This window comes from Pipistrellus kuhlii, unplaced genomic scaffold, assembly GCF_014108245.1.
Source record: "Pipistrellus kuhlii isolate mPipKuh1 unplaced genomic scaffold, mPipKuh1.p scaffold_m20_p_4, whole genome shotgun sequence".
Classification (NCBI taxonomy): domain Eukaryota; kingdom Metazoa; phylum Chordata; class Mammalia; order Chiroptera; family Vespertilionidae; genus Pipistrellus; species Pipistrellus kuhlii.
In genome coordinates this window covers 73,957,251-73,978,477 of record NW_023425540.1, presented here as the reverse complement: position 1 = coordinate 73,978,477, position 21,227 = coordinate 73,957,251, and the positions used below count along the sequence as shown (strand labels likewise).

Genomic DNA, 21,227 nt, shown 5'->3' with positions numbered 1-21,227 from the left:
ATGGTGGTGTGCCTCGTGATTTTTTTCATGAAACAAGTGTGCCTTTGCCCAAAAAAGGTTGAAAAACACTGCTGAGTAGAGGAGTCTTCAGGATTCAAACCCAGGTCTGTGTGACTCCAAAGTCCACGGTTTTTTTGTTTGTTTGTTTTTTTCTTTTTTCTTTTCCTTTTCTAAGTGGCCGCTGTGCCTGACCTGGTGTGCAGCCCCAGCTCATCTGCTGTGTGTGGCTCCCTGGGGCTGGCCCATCGGTGACAGGGAAGGGACAGCAGGGTTCAGCCTGCCTGCCTTCTGTGGACTGGACCGTTCACAGGGAGCTTTGAATCAACTCCTAAAGTCCCTGGGTTCCTTTACTCTGCAGTGTGTGTGGGGACCAGGGTGGCTTGACCAGCCGTCACTCACAGGGCTGGGGAAATGGCGGAAGGCGTGGGCTGGTCTCAGCAGTCCCGGTGAGGCGGTGTCTGTGAGTGGGAACACGTTGGAGCGCTGTGGTCACAGATAGGGAAGGGCCCAGCCCAGGAGCGGGGCCTGGCACTGGTGGATCCCTGCGAGCTCTCGGGGTGGAGGAACCCTGCATCTGTCCCAAGGCCCTGCATTCCCATCCAGGTGCAGAGGAAAGAGCTGCTTACTCTTCCAACCCGGGAAACACAAGTGGGCTGCGGGGGGGCTCTGGAAGCTGTCCCACATCACACTGCCTCCTCGGAGCATCCTCAACCAGGGCACCGCCCACCAGGACCAGCGCACAGGTCAGGAGCTCTGCAGAGTCCCACGGGGCTTGAAAGGCAGAAGAAGGAAAGCCTGGCTCCACCTCCCACCTCTGCTACCTACTTGCCCAGTTACCTTAAACTAAGGTGACCAGTCGTCCCGCTTTTGGCGGGACAGTCCCGATTTTTAACCATTTGTCCTGTGTCCCCGGCGTTTTAAAACAGTCCCGATTTTTTGAAAAATTGTTAAAAATCGGGACGTCTGGTCACCTTACCCTAAACAAATCACCCACATTCTCCGAGCCCTGGTTTCCTCATCCGCAAAGTACCTAGTACCCCACAGAACTGTTCTCAGCACTAGACACAACGTAAAGAGCTCAGCTCTCTGCTTGGACCTAAGAAGACTGGCCACTGCACAGACAGTGCAGGCTAACCCAGACCTGGCGCCTACCTCATGCCCCACTGGCAGCTGCTAGTCAGCTTTCCTGTGCTGGCAGAGACCTGCGGGGCTGCCCGCTGGCATGTGTCTATGGGGCCAGCCCAACACCAACTTAAGGAAACCGGAAATACAGAAAAATGTGGGGGGAAATGTTGGCTGAGTGGCTACAGCGTCGGCCTGCGGACTGAAAGGTCCCAGGTTCAGTTCCGGTCAAGGGCATGTACCTTGGTTGCGGGCACATCCCCAGTAAGGGGTGTGCAGGAGGCAGCATCAATATTCCTTTCTCATTGTTTCTAGCTCTCTATCCCTCTCCCTTCTTTTTTAAAAAGAGGCAAGCAATCAATGTTTCTCTCTTTCTCTCTCTGCTCTTGCTCTCACTCTCACACTCTTCCCCTTCCTCCCTCCCTTCCACCCTCTCTGAAAATCAATGGAAAAAATATTGTAGGGTGAGGATTAACCAAAAGAAATGAAATTAAAAATTATGAAAATAATTTTTTTGCCTTATACTGTATTTAATTTTTTTTTAAGTTATAATTGCACTGAACAGGCTAAAAGGTTGGGATTGCCTGTGGTTAGTTGTCCCACAGCTTTGCATGACAGTCCTTGACACTGGACTTTTTCAGCAAACAAGGGTCTGCAAAAAGCAAACGGAGTTAGGGCCCAGTGGTTTCCTCAAGGCCTCTCTCCATCGTTTGATAGTCAATTATTCTCTTTTGAAGCACCTGTCCCCTCGCTAATTTTGTCTGATCTCTATGGTAGCAGCCTTGCCTAACCTCAGCAGCCACTCCCCCACAGGTGCAGCTCCTCAAGCTACCCATGGCCTCCGTGACAAGCTGCACGCACACATTGGGCAGGGCTGTGACCTCCGTGGGGGGTAGTGGGGGAAGTTGCAGAAGCCGAGGTCGGGTTGCACACTGCCCTGGCCTTGGCCAAGATCTGTAAGGTTTGCAGCTCCAATGTGCACCTTAGAGTCTGCATGTTGGGAAAGACCCACCAGCAAAGCCATGGGCTAGCAGTAATACCAGGGTAAATGGCCAGGATCTGTTCATCCGAATGTTTGCTAACTGAGCAGGTCCTCAGTGAAGAATCAGACGTGCCTCCTCCCTTTACCTAAATTACAATTTTTTTTTGTCAACTAAGCCGCACACACAACGTCACTCCCTGTCGTGACGCCCCTCCCTGCGTACTGTGTCCAGCCCTTCTTCGGGACTGGTCTGCAGTGGAGCCAGCGTTCTAGCAAACGGCTGACCACACAAAGGCCAGGGGAAGCCAGGAGTTCCCTTTGCACTTGGCCTTGTGCAAACTCCATCTTGGCCAAGGCCGGGGCAGTATGCAACTGGACCGCGGCTTCTGCAACTTCCCCCCTGCAAACTCCCCAGCAGAGGTCACAGCCCAGCCCGATTCAAGCCCAGCACCCCCTCGAGTCTCCGCGGAGCCACTGTCCACGCTAAGCAACATTTATTGAGGGGGGCGGGGAGCTGCGGGGCGGGGCCCGGGGTGCCTCAGGTAACCGGACCTCAGGCTCTAATCACATCTGTACAGGGATCCCGGCGGAGGGGGCGGAGCGCCCTCGGGGGGCGATGCCCGGCCTCAGACGGGGGTCGCCAGCTTCCGCTTGGTGCTCTCGCTGCAGCGGTGCAGGATGAGGTCTGCGCTGGGCCGCGGGGGCACCGCGGGCTGCGGCTTCGGGGGGTCGATCTCCTCTGCGGGCAGAGGGCGGGCCCGGGTAAGAGACCTCCACCCCCGCCCAGACCCCGACTCCGACCCCAGCCCGCCAGCGGGCATCCTCGGCCCCGCCCGCCCCGCGCCCCGGCACTCACTCAGCGGGCTCCCCGCGCTCTGCGGCCCGGGCCGGCTCTGGCGCCGGCGCTGCTGCAGGACGCGGACGCTGTTGCGCCGGTAGGTGTCCTGGCTGACGCGCTTTCGCGACCTCTGGTGGATGCTCTGTGCATTGCGGATGGACGACCTGGGCCCGGCGGGACGGGAACGCGGGTCATCATCGGCTGCGTCCCTGCCCGCGGGGCCTCGCCTGGCCACCCTGGGGTCCAACGCCGGGCCCGGGAAAGTGGGGGGCGGGAGGGGCGGGGGGGGGAAAGGGTGGGGTGTCTCAGAGCCCAGGTCCATGTCCCACGCCCCTCACCAGCCTTCAGCCGGCCCTCTCCCCAGGAAGCCCACGGACCATCATCCCCAAAGCCTATGACTTCAAAGCCTCCACCGCACACCCCTGCCTTCCCACGCCCCGTGCCAGCACCACTGAGTAGCGCTGGGTGAGGGTGCTGCCTCCCCGCCAGGCTCGGAACCCCCACCCTGTCTCTCCTGCTCCGGTCCTGCCAATCCGAGGCCGACAGAGGGAACCCGCGGAACCCCCTCCTCAGCCCCCCCAGGTCCCCACCCCAGCCCAGAGGACTCACCTGCGGGGCGGCGCCCCGCGGCTCTTGATCTGGCGCTGGGCCTGCACTACGTCCTGCCCCGCCTCCTGCAGGTAAATGGCCGGGAAGAAGCCGGTGGCGTCTTCTTTCCTGCAGGAGACAGAAGGCCAGTCAGTGGGAAGACGGAGGCTCCCGCTAAACGTTGGGTTCCAGGCAGCCAAGAGGTGGCCAATACCCAGCTGGCCCACACCAGACCCGGCCCCTCCGGGCCTCCGCTTGCCGGTCTGTGCCCCACAGGTGTTGGGAGGGGGAGAACATGAGCAGATGGAGATCTCTCCATGGACCCCTGTTGACTACAAAACGTCTGCAATAGTGCATATGTCTGTTTTTTCTTTTCCACGGGTCGCCTGTGTGTACTAAGAAAGCTTTGCCCAGCTCCACTCTTCAAGTTCTCCTATGCTTTCTTCCAGAAGCTTCTTAGTTTCGGGTTTTTGAACTTGGTAAAACCTGTGGTCCATCCCAAATAAACGTGTATGGTGTGAGGTAGGGTTCTAGGCTTGTTTGCTTCCATGTGGATATCCAGTTGTTCCAGCACCATTTGTTGGGTAGATTTTCCCTTCCTGTTCTCACTATTACATCCGGAGGGGGAGGGGGGAACTTTACATAACACAAACTTCGCTCAGTAACGCTGATGTTTCTTGGATGGTGGGATGATCACAAGCAGATTCTCAGGGGTTGACTAAGGGTGGATCTAAAAGGTTGGGGAACCTTGTCTTGGGTGGGTGGGGGTGGAAGCGGGAATAGGGGGGAATAAATGGTGATGGGGGAAAAAATAAAAATACTAAAATCAAGAAAAAAGAAAAAGAGACCCTGTCTCACAGCCTCCAGCCCAGGACCGTGCTGAAGATGGGTGCTGTGGCCACACGCTCGCTGAGTCCTGGGCTGGCCCTGTGGCCCAGGGCTCTGAAAGCTTGTCAAGGCCCTGGGGAGGCCCAGCGGCTCCGGGGAGATGTCTCTGCTTTCCCTAGAACCCGTCGGGAGGGGAGGGGCCTAGGAGGGGAGGGAGAGGGGGCAGAGGGAGGAATTGGTGTGGCATTGCAGGAAAATATCTAAAAACAAAAGCATTCACAGGTCTGTTCTACTAGTTATCAAACATAATGATTAATACAAAAATGAGTTGTGTTGCTGGAGAAGGTATAATAGATGGACTGGTCAGGGGAAATGACCCCAAAATCACAAAGGAAAAATGTGCCCACTCTGACGAAGACACGGAACCCAAGAGACCAGTAGGGTGGGACTATCAGCCATGGACACTGAGCCCAGAGAGGCGCAGCAGCTCACCCAGGGTCACACAGCTAAGGCAACCCGAGTCCGCCCTGAGTCCCAACAGAGCCTGCCCCAGGCCAGGGCTGGCCACGTGGGAGGGAGAGGCACTCGCCTACCTGACGACCCACCAGCCGTCCAGGAGCTTGTGAATGACCTCGATGGTTTCGCCCTCCTGGAGGGATATCTCGTCCTCCAGGGCAGCAGTGTAGGCCTTGATGGTGACGTAGGGCTCCCCTGTCCACAGGGAGGGGGCGGAGCGTGGTCTGAGGATCTGCTCTGCACAGAACTCATCACTCCCCCTCTCCTCTCTGGGCCTGGGGCTTCCTCTCTGGGTCCTTCTTGGTCTCCTGCAGGCTCCTCCCAGCCACTGGGGGGCATCCTGGAGTTCCGCCCTCTCTACCCTCTCCACCCACCACTCTCCACACCAGGGTCAGGAGCTCCCAGGATTTCAGAGTCCACAGGGGAGTGGATCCGCCGGAAGTGCGGGACTGCAGGGCCCCAAACAGGGAAACCTGAGCCACTCAACTCCCGCCAGCTGTGGGCAGGGGGGCTGCAGAACACCTTTCCCAGTCTTACCGAGGAAGCATAAATCCACATAAAATTGTGAAATCTCTCCGTTTTAAAATATGGGTGACCAATTCTGACTGTTGACAACCTCCACAAGGGCTCCCAACAGCCCAGAAGCTGCCAATTTTCCCTCCCCGTCAGCATGATACCCCCTCCTCTGGGAAGCCCTCTTTCCTGAGCCTCAGCGCTGCTCACATTCAGCCCTAGCCAACTGCCACCCAGAATCCCAGGCCGACCTCATCACCGCCCACCTCTATTCCTCCCCCGGGTTCCCTGCCCTGACCACCTCCTACCAGAACCCCCAGCTCTGACTGCCCCTCTGCCCAGCCCCCATGATATCCAACCCCAAAGGAGTCACTGCTGGTTCTCAGTATCCCCGTGCCCCTCCCACCCCCTCCTCCCTCACCCCGTGGCCATGGGGGACGGGGGAGGGGGCGGGGGCACCTTCGTAGTTGGGCTCTGGGTCCTCTGGCTCATCAGGACTGTCCAGGGGCTCCAAGAAGGAGGCTGGGACCCAGCCTCGCTTGGTCTTCATTTGGCAGAACCACCAGCCTGTGTCCGGGGGTTGAGGCAATAAGTCAGGGGGGGCCTGGCAGCCCCCTCAGCCATCGGGGTGGTGAGGACACTTGGACAGACACACAAACATCCAACACCCAGATTCAGAAATGTCACCTTCGCCACACCCCACACCAAAATCACCCCCACCTCATCACCGCCCCCCCCCCACACACACACAGGGTCACAGCTCCACAGCGTGGAGCCCACGTCACACTCATGACGAGGAGCTGGCCTGCCCCGGGGTATGCCCCTCAGAGATGCACAGGGAAGCCGCCCCAGCGAGCGTGCTCAGAGGGAGGGTGACCTGCAGCGCGGGGCGGACAGTCAGGGCCCCAGGGCAGGGCGGGGATGAGGCCTGAGGCTGCCTGGAGGGCAGAGCCTTGGCGGGGGGGGGGGGGGGGGGGGGGGGGGGAGGCAGGAGGCTGACCGCTCTCGCCCTTCTCCACGACTTCCACCACGTCGCCCATGGCCAGAGCCATCTCGGTGCCCGAGTTCTTCTCGTAGTCGGCAATGGCCCGGTACGTCTGCAGGATGATGGGGCCGGTGATGTCTGGGCAGAGGGAGGGCAAGGTGAGTGGACGCTGTGGGCGTGACTGCCTCCTCCTGGCTCTCGCTGGGGTCCCCAGTGGGGGCTGCCAGGACTGGCACTGGCGGGCAGCCTCTCCCCACCCAGCTCCAGGCATCCCCCAGGCGGAGGCGCCCTCCAGGCTGGAGAGCAGCGGAGATCGCCTAGTGCGTTTCAGACACAGTCACACCACACACCCCCTTTCTCGTTTGGTTAGCCAGCCATCCGCCTCAACCTCAGCTGACACACACTGCACGAGCATCACGAGAAATGAGTTTCTGATTCCACAGCTCTGCGGCGAGACCAGAGAGTGCGTTTTCAACCAGCCCAGGTGCTGCTCCTGCTGCTGCCGTGGTGGGCTGAACTGTGCACACACACAGACACACACACACACACACACTCCCCAGTTCATACAATGAGGCCCTAACCCCAGGACTCCAGAACTTGTGTGCATTTGGAGAGAGAGCCTTAAGGAGGCGATTAAGGTTAAATGAGGTCATCGAGGTGGGGCCCTGACCCAACAGGATCGGCGTCCTTATAAAAAGAGGAAGAGCCCTAACCAGTTCGGCTCAGTGGATAAAGCATTGGCCTGCGGACTGAAGGGTCCCAGGTTCGATTCCGGTCAGGGGCATGTACCTTGGTTTCAGGCACATCCGCAGTATGGGGTTGTGCAAGAGGCAACTGATCGATGTTTCTCTCTCATCAGTGTTTCTACCTCTCTATCCCTCTCCCTTCCTCTCTGTGAAAAATCAATAAAATATATTTTTCAAAAAAGAGGAAGAGACACCAAGGAAAGGCCATGTGAGGACACAGCAAGGAGGCAGCCGTCTGCAAGCCCAGGAGAGAGGCCTCAGCAGAAAGCAACCCTCATTGATGTTTCTAACTCTCTATATCCCTCTCTTCCTCTCTGTAAAAAAAAAAAAAAATCAATAAAATACATTAAAATAAAATAAAAAAGCAACCCTCACACCTTGACCTCGGACTTCCAGCCTCCAGAATGGTGAGAAATAAGTGCCAGCTGCCCGGCCGGTGGTGCCGTTACAGCAGCCAGAGCAGGCTGAGAGACTCTGCGTCACCCCCGAAGGCCACTTTGGCCCTCAAACCTGTTCATTCATTCATTCATTCAGCCACAAGCTCCCCCAGCACCTGTGCCGGGCTCTGTAGCTCCCTTGGCTACCCAGTGAACCCCAAAGACCCCAGAGCGTAGCACCAACACCCTTCACAACTGCTCTCGCTGCTCTTCTCCCTGCACACCCTGAGCCCGGCTCCCGACCATGTCAGCAGTCCCGGTGACCCGCCCAGGCTGCCCCGGCCCCTCACCGGTGGCGGCAGAGATAGTCTTGCCATCTTTAGGCACCAGGTACGTCTCTGGCTTCTTCACCCTGCGGCGGGGGACAGCGCGGTTAGACTCCGCTTCCCGCGGCGACCGGGGCCGCTGCCGAGAGAGGGCGGCGACTGGACTGGCAAGGAAAGGGCGTTGGGGGCGATGGGGTTGTTCCTCCAGCCGGAGGCGAGGACCCCAAGGAGAAGGCGCCACCTGTCCAAGACAGAAAGGGCCTCCTCCCCAGGGAATGGCGAGGCCCTGGCCCTGGGGAAGCCTGCGGTCAGCTCCTGGACCAGCTCCCTCCGGAGCCTGGAGAGCAGCCAGCGGGAAGGGCTCCTTCCCCAGCCGCTGGCCGCAGCCCTTCCTGGCAGCAGGGGTGAGTGTAGGGGTCAGTCAGCACCGGCTGGAGTGACGGTCTTTGGCAGCCCTGCCCTCCCTCCGGTCTCCCCCACCCCTAGTGGCCGGGGAGGGACAGAGAGGGGGGCCTTCCAGCCTGTTCAGCCTCAGGTGCTTCCAGGCCGGGCCCTGAGGACAGGAGAGCCCTGGGGCGGGGCTGCCAGGGGCAGAGACCTGTTCATTAATTCAGAGGCCACGGACCCACATCATCCTCTCACACAGCCCCCGGGACTGCATTTGGCCCTCACCGCCCCATCACACATGGGTAAACCGTTTTCAGAAGGCTTTTGGACCCCAACCCAACCCCCCAACCCCCCCGTGCCTCCTGCAGCCTTGACCTCAGAGGGTCCGAGTGGGGACTTGGAAAGGATGCTCAGTGGGTGCAGGTCACACGGGCCAGGGTTGGAATTCTGCCTCCTTCTCTCTCTGGCTGTGTGACTTCGGGCAAGTCGACGCCCCTCTCTGAGCTTCAGTCTCCTAACCTGTCACCTGGGGGAAGTCCCACGCCCGCCAGGATGGGTTACCGCCCCATTTCCTCCCCCACGGCCCCGGGACAGGGAAGGGGCCACTCACTGGCTGTCGGAGGGGAGCTTGAGGTCGTCGGGGCGCACCTTGAAGAAGTCCAGGAGGAGTGGGCAGCGGGAGATCTTGGCCGGCAGGTCCATGAGCGCACTGCAGTACTCGGTGAGCGTGCCCTGGCGGCTCTCGGCTGCCCGCTGCCCGTCGAACCACCTCGGCGCTGGCCGGATCGGGGAGGGGCGGGCGCCAGAGAAGCCGTGAGCACGTTCTCGAGGTCAAGTCCACGCAGGGGTGAGGGCAGAGCGGGCAGCTTGGGGGGCAGGTGAGGGGGGCCAGGACAGGGGACCCCACCCAGGGGACTCAGCCCCTCACCTGGCAGGTGGGGGATGATCCTGTTCTCTGGCTTGATGTCCCCCGCCTCAATAGGAAACATTTCCTTTAAGGTTTTCTAGACAGAAAAGAAAACGTGAAGGGGCATTTTCCCATTACAACACTGTTAAGAGCACAACATTGGAAATGACCTTCTCATCGCTCTGGCTACAAACGGCTGGTGGCGACCTTGGCTCCTCTCTCTCCCTCCCACCGCACAGCCAGCCACCGGCACATCCTTCCGGTTCCACGGCAAACATCCATCCAGAGCCTGACCCCCCTCACTCCCCACACTGCCACCGCCTGCTCCGAGCTGCCACCAGCCCTGGGTTTTACCAACTTATTATGTCTCTTTCCCCTCCCACCCAGAAGGACCCTCTTAAGACCTAAGGGATCCTCTCAACCCTCTAAAAACCCACGTTGGGTCCTGTCCCTCCTCCGCTCAGAACACTCCCCACCTCTCTGCTCCCTCAGCGTGCAAGCCAGAGGCCTCCTGTTGGCCTACAGGCCCTGCTAGGCCTGGCCCCGCCCTCCGCACTCACCCCCCTGCCACCTCCCCCCCTGGCTCACGGTGCCCCTGGAATACGCCAGGCCCACTCCTGCCCCAGGGCCTTTGCACGTGCTGTTCCCATGCTCGCCCTGCACATATCAGAAGGTCCCTAAAGAAGACCCTCTTGAGCTCGTGTGGAGTGAGTACAGAGTTTCTGTGTGGGAAGATGAAGACATTTTGAAGATGGGTGGCCAGGACCAGCTTATGACATTGTGAATATATGTAATGCCACTGAGCTGAACTTAACGTGGCTAAAACTGTAAATTTATGTGGTTCACATTTTACCACAATAAAAATATATTAAATGAAATGTTTCTTAAAGTTTAAGAAATGCCCCCTTCCCTGTGGGCTGGTGGGGACAGACTCCGGGCACCTCAGCGCCCAGCCAGCCCCCAGGTCTCTCTCCTCCCCCAGAGGCAGAGCTGGGACTGGGTGTGCCGTCCCTCCCTGACCCCCAGGGCACCGGGCACTCACGTGGAACTCATAGATCTCGGTGAACCGCCGGTAGACCACCTTCTCGGACAGGTCCTGCCACTTCACCAAGAACATGTACACCTGGGGGCGGGAGGGCCGCGCTCAGCTTCCAGGGAGGCCTCGCCACGCAGCTGGGCAGCCCCCCCCCCCCCCAGGGAAACCTGAAGAACTGGGGACCGAGTGCTCTGTGGGCAACGTGACCCTAGAAAAGACACTGAATTCACGGGCCCCCCTGCTAACGCCACTCTCCAGCGTTAGGACCTGGGACAAGATGGTCGCCTCCCTCAGATGTCTCACCTGTCACGGAGACACAAGTAGGACCTCACTGTAGGGCTGGTATGAGGGAGTTTCAGGAGATACAGAAAGCGCTGAGCTCAAACAATACAAGGACCCAGTAAGGTACTGTACTGTTCCAAGTATATCAAATGTCCAGAACAGACAAGTCCATAAAGACAGAAGGTACAATAGATTAGTGATTGCCAGGTAGGGAGGGCCAATGTACATTGGGGACGAAGAATAACCACGAGCAGGTATACGCTTGTTTTTTTGGGGGGGGTTATGAAAATTTTCTAAAATTGGTTATTGCAATGATTGTGCAACTCTACCCACATATTAAAAACCATTGAATTGTATATACTATGTAGGTGCACTGTATAGCATGGAAATTATATCTCAGTAAATTATATCTCATTGCCGAAACCAGTTTGGCTCAGTGGTAGAGCGTCGGTCTGGGGACTGAGGGGTCCCAGGTTCGATTCCGGTCAGGGGCATGTACATTGGCTGCGGGCACATCCCCGGTAGGGGATATGCAAAAGGCAGCTGGTCGATGTTTCTCTCTCATTGACATTTCTGGCTCTCTATCTCTCTCCCTTCCTCTCTGTGAAAAATCAATAAAATATACATATATATACACACACACACACACACACACACACACACACACACACAAATAAATAAATAAACAAATTATATCTCATTAAGCCTGGCCACTGTGGCTGAGTGGCTGAGCACCAGCCTATGAGCCAGGAGATCACAATTTGATTCCCTGCCAGAGCACATGCCCGGGGTGCAGGCTCGATCCCCCATGGGAGGTGTGCAGGAGACAGCCGATCAATGATTCTTTTATTGTTGATGTTTCTATCTCTCCCTTCCTCTCTAAAATCAATAAAAGAAATATTTTTTTTACACTGTAAATATTTTCTTTATTAGAAACAACATACTCCTCTTTTATCAAGATTTTAATGTATGAAATCTGAATTCTGCCTGTGATATATTGATACATAACATCAATTTTTTAAAGTCAGAGTTGTGGCTAGACTTACTTTTAAATTCACGGTCTTAAGCAACTGAACCAGCTCTCTGTACCTTGACAGTCTTTCCTCCTAACTACTATAACAACCTGTATTAATTCCATCATAATATGGACCATATTGCATTTTAATTACTAGTGTATAGGTCTCATCAGATTGGGGTTCCTTGAGAGCAGACTTTCATGTTCACTTTGCCTTGAAGTAAATAGCAAATTATTTACTAAATGATTAATGACAGAACACTACTTCTATTCAAATGGTATGTGTCCATATTATTGAGCATTAATTTCCAAATATTCTATAATTTGATTTAGAACCTTCAAATTTAAATATGAAACTTATACCAAGGCTTTGACTTAGTTTGTGCTAAATCATTTTTTAAAATGTGTAGCTTTGGGACATTTTATTACAAAAAGCTGTTTTTATATAAGTGACTAACAACTTAAAATTCACCATACATTTACTTCATTTTTTAGCTTGACCGTCTAGTAAATCTTTAGCTTCATTGATTTTGGCTGCTATGTAAGGAGATCCTCCCTTGTCTGGGTGATTTAACAGCATAATACGTCGGTGAGCATCTCTTATTTTTCCTTTATTGGCAGTAGGGCTTACACCTAATATTAATGCTGCTTCTCGTTTTGTCATTTTGGGTTCAAACCCACCTCTGTAATAGCTACCACTGAAGGCAGATTTTGGTAGACTTTGAAAAACTTGTTTTACTTGAGGCTCCATATGCTTCATGGCTTGCAAAACATAACGGCCTGCAAATCCTGCAGCAGCAATGGTCAATCCAACTGCGATCACTGTACTGGCCATGGCTCCGGCTTGACTTCCCTGTCTCCGCCGAGAGCGCGGCTCATCCCAGCCCCGAAGGCCACGGCCACCCGCTCCCCGCCGCCCCCGGACAGCAAGGGCGCCACCAGCGGGGACCAAAGGTCCTCACGCGGGCAGCCGGAGCCCTCGGCAGCGGTACCGCAACCCGGGCCGGAAACTGTCGTAAAAGTCAAGAAATATTTTTTTTAATGGTGGAAATGGGCCTTGGGTTAGTTAGAGCAGTGTTTCCCAACCTTCTCTCATGATGAGAATCACCTGGTGGAGTTGTTAAATCACAGATTCCTGAATCCCAACTAAGAAGTGCTAAACTAGAATTTTTGAGAACATATAGGTAAAATTGCATATGTTCTCAAAAATTCTAGTTTAGCACTTCTTAGTTGGGATTCAGGAATCTGTGATTTAACAACTCCACCAGGTGATTCTCATCATGAGAGAAGGTTGGGAAACACTGAGTTAGAGCATTAGCCTGAGCACCAAAGGGTCACAGGTTCAATTACTGGTCAGTTACTGGGTTGCAGATTTGATCAGGGCCTGGTCTGGTCGGAGCACATGCGAGAGGCAACCAATTGATGTGTTTCTCTCACATCAATGTTTCTCTCTCTCTCCCTCCCACTCTTCTACTCTCTCTAAAAATCAATGGAAAAAATGTCCTCAGCGAGGATTAAGAACAACAAAAAGGTGGAAATGGTAAATTATACACACACACACACACACACACACACACACATACACACACACACACACACATTCATAATAACTTAAAAAAAAAAACCCACAAACCAGCAATGTGGTATTATGAACAAAAAAATGGTACAAAATGGAAAATCTAGAAGTAGATCAAGCGCATATGTAAATTTAGGTCATGATAAAAGTGGCAATTCAAGTCACAGATGTAAGGGTGGATTTTTACAAAATTGGTGTTGGGACAACTGGCACGCCTTTAGGAAAAGGTAAAGTTGGGTTTGCTTTTCACACCCCACCGCAGAAACAAACCCCAAGTGGATCAGAGTCACAAATGTAAAAATTGAAACCGTGTGAGTGCAATGAAACCACTCCCCCTCCCCGCCCCACCGAAACCAGGTGGCCCCTGAGGGACCTCAGGCAGAAACTAGACCATAATAGTTTCTCTCTCTGGTTGTTTTTTGTTGTTAGTGTTTCTCAGCAGATGAACACCAGGCCTCCTCACAGTGCTCCAGAGACCACCAGACCTAGCTGGAGCAGGCGCAGGGAGCAGTAAATGACTCTAGGCCAGTGGTTGGCAAACCACGCTCGAGAGCCACATGCAGCTTTTTGGCCCCTCAAATGTGGCTCTTCCACAAAATACCACGTGCAAGTGCGCGCGTACAGTGCAATTGAAACTTCGTGGCCCATGCGCAGAAGTCGGTTTTCAGCCTGGGCGAGTCTATTTTGAAGAAGTGGCGTTAGAACACTCAAGGGGCCAAAGAGCCTCAGGTGGCCTGCGAGCCGCAGTTTGCCCACCACCGGCCTAGGCCAACCTCCAGAGCACTGAAGAACCAAGTCCTGCTTGTTTAAAAAACATATATTTTTATTGATTTCAGGGAAGAAGGGAGAGAGAGACAGAAACATCGATGATGAGAGAGAGAATCACTGATCAGTTGCCTCTTGAATGCCCTACACTGGTGATCAAGTCTGCAACCGGCACGTGTCCTGGAATCGGATTGTGACTACTTGGTTCCTAGGTCAACGCTCAATCACTGAGTGACAACAGCTGGGCTGCCGTCTGACCCTTGAAGAAGGTGGAGGTTTATCCATCAGGAAGAAGGGATGTCTGGATCCAATATGGACACATAGTGATTAACCAATGAACTCTGCCAGGTTGACATGACCTCGTTCTGTCCTGCCCGTCCACGTTTCTTACCTGAGATGGCTTAGTTCCAGCACTAATCAGACCCTGGGTTAGAATGACGACTATGCATAGCCCCTCCTCATCTTAATTCTTTACATTTAAATTTACTTCAAATCTTTACTTGGGGAGACAGATTTGGGCTTTCTTCCGTCTCTTCATCTGTCTACCTCAGGAGTAAGACCCCCCTTTGTCTGTGAAAAACCTGTTGTTTCAGTATCTGCCCTTCCTGGGCGATGGGGCAATGGACCCACCGACTTCGGTCAGGAACACAGACGGAAACATGGGTATGAGGGACTTTCTAACCGACTCAGATCCAAAAGGCAGTAAAAGATTGCTTCTGCAAATGCATTAACATCCTTTCAATTTTTGTGTAGGAAGCCAAAATGTAAATGATAAACTGGGAGAAAATATTTGCAATACACATCACAGAGGTTTATCTTCATTGTTCTTTATGGCAACATTGTGTAATGAATAAATACTCTCCTTGAGAGAGCAGAGCAAATGCAGCAGGGGCAGGTAGCTGGGCAGGTGAACTGGGCAGGTGAGCTGGGCAGGTGAACTGGACAGGTGAGCTGGGTAGGTGAACTGGACAGGTGAGCTGGGCAGGTGAACTGGACAGGTGAGCTGGGCAGGTGAGCTGGGCAGGTGAGCTGAGCAGGTGGGCTGGGCAGGTGAGCTGAGCAGGTGAGCTGAGCAGGTGAACTGGGCAGGTGAACTGGGCAGGTGAGCTGGACAGGTGAGTTTGGGCAGGTGGGCTGGGCAGGTGAGCCGGGCAGGTGAGCTGGGCAGGTGAGCTGGGCAGGTGGGCTGGACAGGTGAGTTTGGGCAGGTGGGCTGGGCAGGTGAGCTGGGCAGGTGAGCTGGACAGGTGAGTTTGGGCAGGTGGGCTGGGCAGGTGAGCTGGCAGGTGGGCTGGGCAGGTGAGCTGGGCAGGTGAGCTGGCAAATGAGCTGGGCAAGTGAGTTGTTACTCAGCACCATCATGCTTCTGTAGAAACAGCTCCAAGGGTTGGGGAAAATCACAGGAGGGAAACATTTTAAAAACTGAGTTTTATCAGTCTCACAGGTCCCCAATTTATTCAGGGTTGGGGAGAATTATTTTATTTTATCTGAAGTCAGTTCCGCAATCCAACTTTTCTGATCTACCCCACCCACAAAGGGTGAAGTTAAAAAAGAAATGGATCTAACCCAATTGGGGAATTTTCGTCTGACGCAATAACTGAAACAGCTTTCGGGTAAATTGTCCAGCCTCTCACGCTTCTCCCCACCGCTCTCCTCTTTGAGGTGACAGTAGTGTGGCAGTTACTCAATAGCCGGGGGATGTAAGTGAAGCACAGCAGAGGGGTGTAGTCCAGAATACTGTAATAACTGTGTGTGGTGTCAGGGGCACTAGACTTATCAGGGGGTCACTTCATAAGCAAAAAAAAAAAAAAAAGTCTAACTACTATGCTGTACACCTGAACTAATACAATATTAAATGTCAACTGTAATTGAAAAAATTAAATCAATTGTAAAAAAAAATATGCATAACAGATAAAGGGTTACTATTTCCAATATATAAAAAAAACCTTTTTTTTAATTTGAAGAAAAAAAGACCAAAAGAATCTAATAGAAAAATGAGCATAAGGTATGGACAATTCATGTCACACAAGTGTATATCCAGTGTATGTAACATATAAAGAGGTGTTTGGCTTTTCTCATAATAACATAAATGCAGAGTGACTAGGTAATTGCAAATTAGTGAAAACAATCTAAAGGTTGTTTGAAGAAACAATGGTATAGTCATACAATGGAATATTTGAAGATGTAAAAAAAAACAAAAAAACACCCAAGTGCCTCAATGGATTAATTTGGAGGTAACTCCAGGGTATTATAAGAAAATGAAAAAAATGTCGCCTTGTTTGTTATCTGTGTGTAGTAAAGAAGAAATAATAAGAAAATTTCATATAGTTGCACTTATTTTTGTAAACAGAAATACAAAAAAGGTGAACCAGAAAGAGTCTTAGTCATATTTTTATGAAGATTTGATGTCTGATCTCATGTGAATATTTTACATAATTAAAAATAAAACTCAATCAACAAGGAGGGGCTTCAACGCTAAGATAACAGTTTAGGACACACATCAAATTTACACCAACAGACAGAGCAGTCCCCCTGAAGAAGAGTGGAGGGCTGACTGAAGAGCTTCTTCACAACAAACGAGAGAAGGAAAGAGAGAGAGAGAGAGAGAGAGAGAGAGAGAGAGAGAGAGAGAGAGAGAGAGAGAGAGAGAGAGAGAGAGCGCTCACAGAAACTTGGAGGAGCACAGGATTCAGGCAGGTGGGCACCCCACCCAGCACCCTGGCCTGCAGTCGCCTACCCTGAGGTGCTGCTTAAAAACAGTAGTTTCTGTTTGGCTCAGTGGATAGAGCGTCAGCCTGTGGACTGAAAGGTCCCGGGTTTGATTCCGGTCAAGGGCATGTACCTTGGTTGCGGGCACATCCCCAGTAGAGGGTGTGCAGGAGGCAGCTGATCGGTGTTTCTAACTCTATCCCTCTCCTTTCCTCTCTGTAAAAAAAATCAATAAAAAATATTCTTAAAAAACACAGTAGTTTAAAGCAGCAGTTGCCAACCTTCTGGACCTCGTGGAACCACCGGTTGGCGACTGCTGGGTTAAGAGATACCTGGGCCATACCGGAAGGAAATCTATTTGCAAACCCTAGAGCATTTGCCAAGCGTGAGAGGAACTGCAGGAACTCTCTCTGGGGTTGAGGGCAACAGAGCACCATTTGTGTCCCCACTTCTTTTTTGTTTTGTTTTGTTAATCCTCACCTGAGGATCTTTTCCTCATTGATTTTTAGAGAGAATGGAAGGGCAAGAAGGAAGGAGAGAGAGAGAGAAACATTGACATGAGATTAGTTGCCTCCCACACACACCTTGACTAGGGATGGAGATCAAATCTGAATCCAGGTACGTGCCCTTGACCTGGAATTGAATCCACAACCCTGTAGTGTGTGGGCCAACGCTCTAATCACTTAGCAATACTGGCTAGGGCTGTGCCCCCACTTCTTCATCCAGACACTGTAGCTGTAGGCGGGGCTGTCCCAGTGCACCCCAGGCCCACGCTGCTCATCCCAGGACTCGCTGCGGCTGGCCCAGCTCCAGCAACAGGCCTGGCTGGCCTATCAGACAGCCCTGCACAGCTTGCCTCGAGACTCTCCTCAGCTTCACACCTGCCACAGCTACTACTTCTGCCCACAACAACAACACTTAAATTTGCCCTGGCCAGTGGCTCAGCAGTAAGAGCATTGGCTCATGCACTGAAGCGTTGAGGGTTCCATTCCCATTCAAGGACACGTACCTTGGTTGCAGGTTTGATCCCTGACCCCAGAAGGGGCTTGCAAAGAAAGCAACCGATTGATCTCTCTCTGTCTCTGTCTCTGTCTCTCTCTCTCTCTCTCTCTCTCCCTCTCTCTGTCTCTCTCTCTCTCTCTCTCCCTCCCTCCCTCCCTCCCTCTCCCTCTCTCTTTTTCTCTCTCTCCCTCTCTCTCCCAATCCTCCCTTCCACTCTCTAAACAAACAAATAAACAAACAAACAAAATGGAAAAAATGTTCTCAGGTGAGGATTTAAAAAAAATCCAGCCGGCATGGCTCAGCGGTTGCGTGTCAACCTATGAACCAGGAGGTCACAGTTTGATTCCCAGTCAGGGCACATGCCCAGGTTGTGAGCTCCACCCCCAGTGTGGGGCATGCAGGAGGCAGCAGATCTGTGATTCTCTCTCATCATTGATGTTTCCATCTCTCTCTCTTCCTCTCTGCAAAATCAATTTTAAAAACATTTTAAAAAATATATATTTTATTGATTTTGTACAGAGAGGAAGGGAGAGGGATAGAGAGTTAGAAACATTGATGAGAGAGAATCATCAATCAGCTGCCTCCTACACGCACCCCACAGGGATGTTCCCCCAACCAAGGTACATGCCCACGACAGGAATTGAACCCCGGACCCCTCAGTCTGCAGACCGATGCTCCATCCACTGAGCCAAACCGGTTTCGGCTAAAAACATATTTTTTAAAAAAGGAAACTTAAAGTTGACTTAATAGGTTAGTGAGTTTATTGTAATAGTGGTGTGGGCATAGTGATTCTGAAACAAGTGTATGTGTACTGTTGAACTGAGCAAAGAAATAAATATATGGACGTTGTTGGGAGCCAGGCTTCTCATAATGAGAGAAAGGAGCTACAAATATAAAATGGTAAAAGGTAAGAATCATATGAAATGGCAATATTTTCTCCAGTCTGTCCACAGGAAGGATATTCACAATAACGCCTCAGTGGCAATGAGCACACCTAGCTTCCAGATCTTGGGCTCTAAGATCACTCCCCACTAAAAAGAATCAGGGTCCTTAGCAACATGGCTGAGTCCAGGGCTGGGGCTGGGAGAAGAACCTGGACCATCTTGTGCCAGAAGTAAGAATGTGCGCAAAGAATGGCAGGCACAGAAGCCAGCTTGAAGGAGCTCCCACTGACCAAATCTGGTACAATCTGAGCATAAAAACAAATTGTGATAGTAATGGATTATAATCCATTAATAAATCAGAATCCATGGATCCATATATATTTTTAAAATATATTTTATTGATTTTTGAGAGAGGAAGGGAGAAGCATAGAGAGTTGGAAACATCTATGAGAGGGATGAGAGAGAAACATCAATGAGCTGCCTCCTGCACACCTCCCACTGCGGATGTGCCCGCAACCAAGGTACATGCCCTTGACTGGAATCGAACCTGCGACCCTTCAGTCCACAGGCCAACGCTCTAACCACTGAGCAAAACCGGTCAGGGCCATGGATCCATTTTGGCAGAAGTAAACAAATAAAGGGAGAAGGGAAGGCCCTTACAGAAAACGTTAAGTGATACATTCAGAGTCACCATGTAGCAATCACTGTAGTAATTTGATCCAGCCTTCAATTACTCTGAGGAACAGGATAGTCACATAACGTCCAATCTCTGCCCACAGGTTAGACTATTTAAAACAAAGGGGGAAACTAACAGTACAGAGAGAAACTTGGGGGACCTGTCCAGGACATGGTGCCCAATGCTCTCCGCCAAATGGGGACCAGTCAGTCTCCTGCCTCTTGGAAGGACGGATGAGAACACAGCATCACCTCTGGGGTGCTCCTGCCTCCTGAATCTAGTGAGGTATCAGACAAATGCAAACCGAGGGACATTCTGCAAAACAACGGTCCCATCTCTCCGAAGTGGCAAAGCCGGGAGGACACAGGAAGAGAAGACTGACCCGGGTGACGGAAAGCTGAAATGGAAGCGGAGACCTGGGATCGGATCCTGGGCCTGAAACAGTCTCACTGCCCAGAGGACACGTGGCCTCTGAGGAAGGTGTGTGGGCTGGATAACAGTGTTTATGGATGTCCATTTCCTCATTGTGACACCCTGGCACTGCAGCTGTGTAAGAGAATGTCGCTGATTTTTAAGAAACACACACCCCAGTGCGTAGAGGTTATGAAACAACTGCCCCAACTTAGCTCTCCAATGATTCAGAGAATTTCTATTCAGCGACAGAAGGGACCAGGAAGGGAGGGAGGCGGAGCAGGAGAGGGAGAGGAGGAGGAGAGAAGAGAATGAACATCTTCCCTGGCCTTCCTCTGGGCTTGGGGTCCCTATCATGGATGCTAGGTCAGGACAGACACACACCCCCCTCCAGGTCCCCACGCGGCTGCCAGGCCAGAGCCCGCTCCCCCGCCCCTCTCCGTGAGGACCTCTCCCTAAAGGCCGGGTGGTCCGGGAGGGCTGCCCGGAGGCGGAGGCCCTGAGCGCGGGCTGGCTGCGGGGAGCGCACGGAGTGGAGAGGCCACTGGCTGGGGCGCAGTGAGGGGGCTGGCGGGCCGGGGTGCAGGGCGCGCATCCTTTCCAGGGTCCCACGTCCCCTGCGGACCCCGACGGCAGACTGAGGCCCGGAGACAGGGAGCCTCCACTTTCCCACCCCTCCCCGCGGCCCGGGGGTCCCTGTCTCGGGCGGTGGGTGGCCCAGGGGCGCCCCCCTGTCTCCCCACACCCCCACACCCCCACTCACGTAGTGCTGGCTGGGCACGAAGCGCTTCTCGAAGCCCAGGAGGGCGATGTGGCGGATGAAGGCGTCCCCCATGGCAGCCGCGCTCTGGCCGGGCGCCCCGGGCTGCGCCTTCACCCGCTGGAAAGAGGAAGCGGCCCGTCAGGCCGGGCTGGGCCGGAGGCGCGGAGAGGGCTTCCTCCTCCCCCCTCCTCCCCCCTCCCCCCTTCCCCTCCCCCTCCCCCTCCTCCCCCCTCCCCCTCTCCCTCCCCCCCCCCCCTTTCCTGGGTCCCCATGGCCACCCTGCCCCGGCCCCTGCCGCGGGCACGCACTGTGCCAGGACAAGCTTGTCCTCGCCCTCGTCCGCCCCGTGGTCCTCAAGGCCCCGAAGGTGGGGCTTCCCTCACGATGCCTCACCCCCCCAACCCCCATGGCCTCTGCCCCCCCCCCACCACACACACACACACACACACACACACACACACACACACACAGCAGGCTGCCCCCACCCGGGGCCTTCGCGCCCCTGGCCCGTCTTCTGCAAACAGTAACCCCCTCCTTCGTGTGCTCGAGGTTTCTGCTCCAATGGCACCTCCCCTGAGGGGCCTGCCAGGATAACTACACATAAAACAGCAAAACTTCATGCCTCCCCAGGCCGCTTTTCTGTTTGTACTCCGATTACTCCCCACAACTGGCAAATCACCTATGTTCTGTTTGCCAGGGTGGGAGCCCCATGAGAACCAGGACTTGGCCTGCTTGGGCACCAAGGGGACCCCCCCCCCAAACATCTGGAGAACGGCTGCACCCCTTCCTGCGTGAATGAGGGAGCGCCCCCAGGGCAGTGTGTGCGCAGCTGGAGCACACCCCCGAGGGAGCTGGCTGAGGGCCAGTGGCAGCTGGGACACACTTTCTGACCCGAGTTCCAATCCTGGTCAAAGAATGGGCCTCGGAGCTGACTGTGTCCTCCGGAGTGGAATGGACCGTCTCTGCCCAGAAGGGGGTTTGGGAGGAAGAAGT

At 53.7% G+C, this 21,227-nt stretch overlaps 3 protein-coding genes across 5 annotated transcripts in view; 1 reads left to right on the top strand and 2 right to left on the bottom strand.

Moving 5' to 3' along the window:
- Window positions 1-4,051, top strand: part of GTF2IRD2B (GTF2I repeat domain containing 2B) — a 41,612-nt gene extending 37,561 nt beyond the window's left edge. For both annotated transcript variants that reach the window (XM_045571209.1, XM_045571208.1), the window contains exon 15: window positions 3,623-4,051. In XM_045571209.1, the coding sequence (XP_045427165.1) occupies window positions 3,623-3,708 (86 nt within the window). In that variant the 3' untranslated portion in view covers window positions 3,709-4,051. The remainder of the gene's footprint in view (window positions 1-3,622) is intronic.
- NCF1 (neutrophil cytosolic factor 1) lies at window positions 1,632-20,373 on the bottom strand. Of its 2 annotated transcripts, none has more exons than XM_036409300.2 (11): window positions 20,235-20,373; window positions 10,158-10,238; window positions 9,137-9,212; window positions 8,819-8,984; window positions 7,846-7,907; window positions 6,388-6,510; window positions 5,847-5,954; window positions 4,952-5,069; window positions 3,552-3,659; window positions 2,961-3,106; window positions 1,632-2,843 (listed from the first exon to the last, which is right to left on the bottom strand). In XM_036409300.2, exons 1-11 carry the CDS (start codon window positions 20,304-20,306, stop codon window positions 2,731-2,733), a joined length of 1,173 nt encoding a protein of 390 aa, XP_036265193.1. In that variant the 5' UTR covers window positions 20,307-20,373; the 3' UTR covers window positions 1,632-2,730. The 2 variants fall into 2 exon arrangements, with proteins under 2 accessions (XP_036265193.1, XP_036265191.1); XM_036409298.2 differs by having other exon boundaries at window positions 1,632-2,847; window positions 2,962-3,106.
- Window positions 11,824-12,445, bottom strand: LOC118702834 (mitochondrial import inner membrane translocase subunit TIM14-like). Its single transcript, XM_036409301.2, has one exon. It carries the CDS (start codon window positions 12,281-12,283, stop codon window positions 11,933-11,935), a length of 351 nt encoding a protein of 116 aa, XP_036265194.1. The 5' UTR covers window positions 12,284-12,445; the 3' UTR covers window positions 11,824-11,932.
- Window positions 20,374-21,227: the final 854 nt, after the last annotated feature.

Excerpts from the sequence above, each read along its gene's own strand:
- NCF1 (XM_036409298.2), bottom strand. The coding sequence starts at position 20,306 with ATGGGGGACGCCTTCATCCGCCACATCGCCCTCCTGGGCTTCGAGAAG. Across the intron at positions 6,511-7,845 it reads GACTATCTCTGCCGCCACCG|ACATCACCGGCCCCATCATC; the intron begins GTGAGGGGCCGG and ends CCCTCTGCCCAG. Across the intron at positions 5,070-5,846 it reads CCCAGAGCCCAACTACGAAG|GGGAGCCCTACGTCACCATC; the intron begins GTGCCCCCGCCC and ends CCCTGTGGACAG.
- LOC118702834 (XM_036409301.2), bottom strand. The coding sequence starts at position 12,283 with ATGGCCAGTACAGTGATCGCAGTTGGATTGACCATTGCTGCTGCAGGA.